General features: G+C 53.1%; 1 protein-coding gene across 1 annotated transcript; it reads right to left on the bottom strand.

Annotated features, from left to right (window-relative positions):
• Positions 1-454: 454 nt before the first annotated feature.
• Positions 455-1,549, bottom strand: Rps21 (ribosomal protein S21). The gene is made up of 6 exons (XM_032904936.1): positions 1,451-1,549; positions 1,235-1,297; positions 1,069-1,132; positions 848-919; positions 614-669; positions 455-523 (listed from the first exon to the last, which is right to left on the bottom strand). The coding sequence occupies exons 2-6, from the start codon at positions 1,282-1,284 to the stop codon at positions 514-516; spliced, it is 252 nt and encodes an 83-aa protein (XP_032760827.1). The 5' UTR covers positions 1,285-1,297; positions 1,451-1,549; the 3' UTR covers positions 455-513.
• Between the last annotated feature and the right edge of the window lie 644 nt (positions 1,550-2,193).

Here is a 2,193-nt window from a genome sequence, read left to right as displayed (position 1 = left end):
ATTCTAGTTATGTTAAAGCTGGCAACAGTGATAATTTAAGCTATATTTATGATCTTACCAAGCTGGTGTGCTGTTAGTCCTTCCCTCCTTGCCCTCAATAATGCTAAGAGCTGCTGACATGTGGTATGATAAGCACTGTTACAACAAAGCCAACCTTTAAACCAAATGACAGGCTAAACACAGTGTCTGTCCTAGACTAAGTCCAGAAATCTGAGGTGTGCCCACGGTGTCCAGCTGGACTGTGACCCAATGCCACAGACCTGGTGCTGTACCTTCAGCACTCAACAGGCACAGCTGTGTGTGTGACCTCAGAATGCTGCTTATGTATGTCCAGCAGGTTCTGAATGGAAGGTGTTAAATGTTTTTGTTAAAAGTAAAACTTGTTTTTGCAACATACTTCCTTGCTTGTCTCCTTTCCTAGTCACGATAAAAACATAGTAAAAGCAGACTTTGCTGTCACAGGTACTTATTATCACTTTTATTTATAACAAATTATTCCCGATTTCTTCTGGCTCAAAAGTTCCTAACAAAGGGAAAAAAGCAGTATTAAAAGTTGTATCTCCTGGGAAGTCCCAAGCCACTCAACCCGATTGTGACATTTTCCCCCACTTACTTTGAGACAATTCCATCAGCCTTAGCCAATCGGAGAATAGAATCATCTGACTCGCCCTTTAAAATTAAAAATAAATACCTGAGTATCCCCAGAGCTGGCTCCCTGCTTAGCAGGGCAGAGCACGCACAATTAGACCCAAATCTGTGCCCTAGAGAGGGGCACCACCACCATAATAGTGCAAATATTTACATCAACAGTACTAAAAGGCAGAGAGGTCCATGTGGTAAAACTCACCATCCTGCGAATGGCCCCGCAGATGCCGTAGGTTTTAAACTGACCATTAAATCGGCCTGTACTCCTGTCAACCTGAAAAGACAAAAAGGTTGGGAGAGTCGACCCCACCCCACGCTGTCGGTCTACCCTCGATCTTAGAAAACACCAACGCGAGAACCAGGCACTCAGAGGCTTAATTGCCTCGTTATTCCTTCCCCCTCATCGTCGGGTTCCTGGCTCACCTCGGCCACATTCATCTGGATGGACGCGTGGTCCTTGGCAGCAATGATGCGGTTGCTCGCGGAGCTGAGTAAAGAAAAGTACAGTCCGTGTAATAAGTCGCGAAAGAACAGTAGATGAAAGGGAGTAGGAAAAAGTGGGCACAGTCAAGATGGGGCCGCAGCTCACCATTTCCGCGGCACGTACAGGTCCACAAACTCGCCGGCGTCGTTCTGCATACCGAGGCCGTCCCTAGAGTCACCACGCGGGTCATAAGGTTAGTCAGGCCGCACTCCGAGCCCCAGCCAGACCCAAGTACCGAGCGCTCCCGGCCATACGACCACGACCTCCCCAACCGCACCCGGCCCGGTCCAGTTCGCGCCCACAGCCCGCCGCGCGGCCTACCTGCTCACGGGTCTACGGAGAACACAGAAAGGAAGTAGCTCGCTCCTCCACAGCACTAATGGGCAGGAGGGGCGGTTCGTCAGGAAATGCTTCCGGGTCACGCTGACTGTATCCACCATCCCGGAGGCCTATTTGCGAGCCTTTATTTCCGCTTCCGGTACAAAGAAGCCCTGGCAGCTCTGCACAAAGCACATAGAGTCCTGGCTCCGTCTCCAGCCAGGTCACGCCTCTTTCCTCAGGCCCCGCCTCCACCGCGGAGTCTCGCCCCTCCGCCCTCGTCCGTTTGGGCTGCACTTGTCCTGTCCGCCGGCCGCCCTCGGGTATAGGAATGGTGTCAGAGGAAGCCAGGTAGTTGTGCTGGAACGCGGACAGCACAGATCTGGGCGCTTCCGGGAAGCCGCCGCCAGAGCCTCGGAGAGGAACAGCCGAGCGTGGACTGCGGGGGGAGGCCGGGACGGAAGCACAATCCTTGGAAGGGGAAACTGATGTCGTGTCAAATGAGCTGGACCGCTGGCCTTCCGCTGCACCTTCATTTTCTTCAAGAACCCCCTACCCATCCTGAGAACTGAACTGCGTCCTTGCTGTCCTGCCCCTCCTCACCCCAGGCTCCGCTCCTCTCCCCAGACCTTCCCCTTCTCGTCTGGTTCCAGCCACCACGCGGTCCACAAGCCTAGGGAAGTGAGTCTGGCCTGAGAGTGCACGCCTTTAATCTCAGCATTCGGGCTGCCGAGGCAGGTGATATC

Source organism: Rattus rattus, chromosome 5 (genome assembly GCF_011064425.1).
Source record: "Rattus rattus isolate New Zealand chromosome 5, Rrattus_CSIRO_v1, whole genome shotgun sequence".
Taxonomy (NCBI): Eukaryota; Metazoa; Chordata; class Mammalia; order Rodentia; family Muridae; genus Rattus; species Rattus rattus.
Note: the sequence above shows the minus strand (reverse complement) of the source record. Positions and strands in the feature narration are given on the sequence as shown.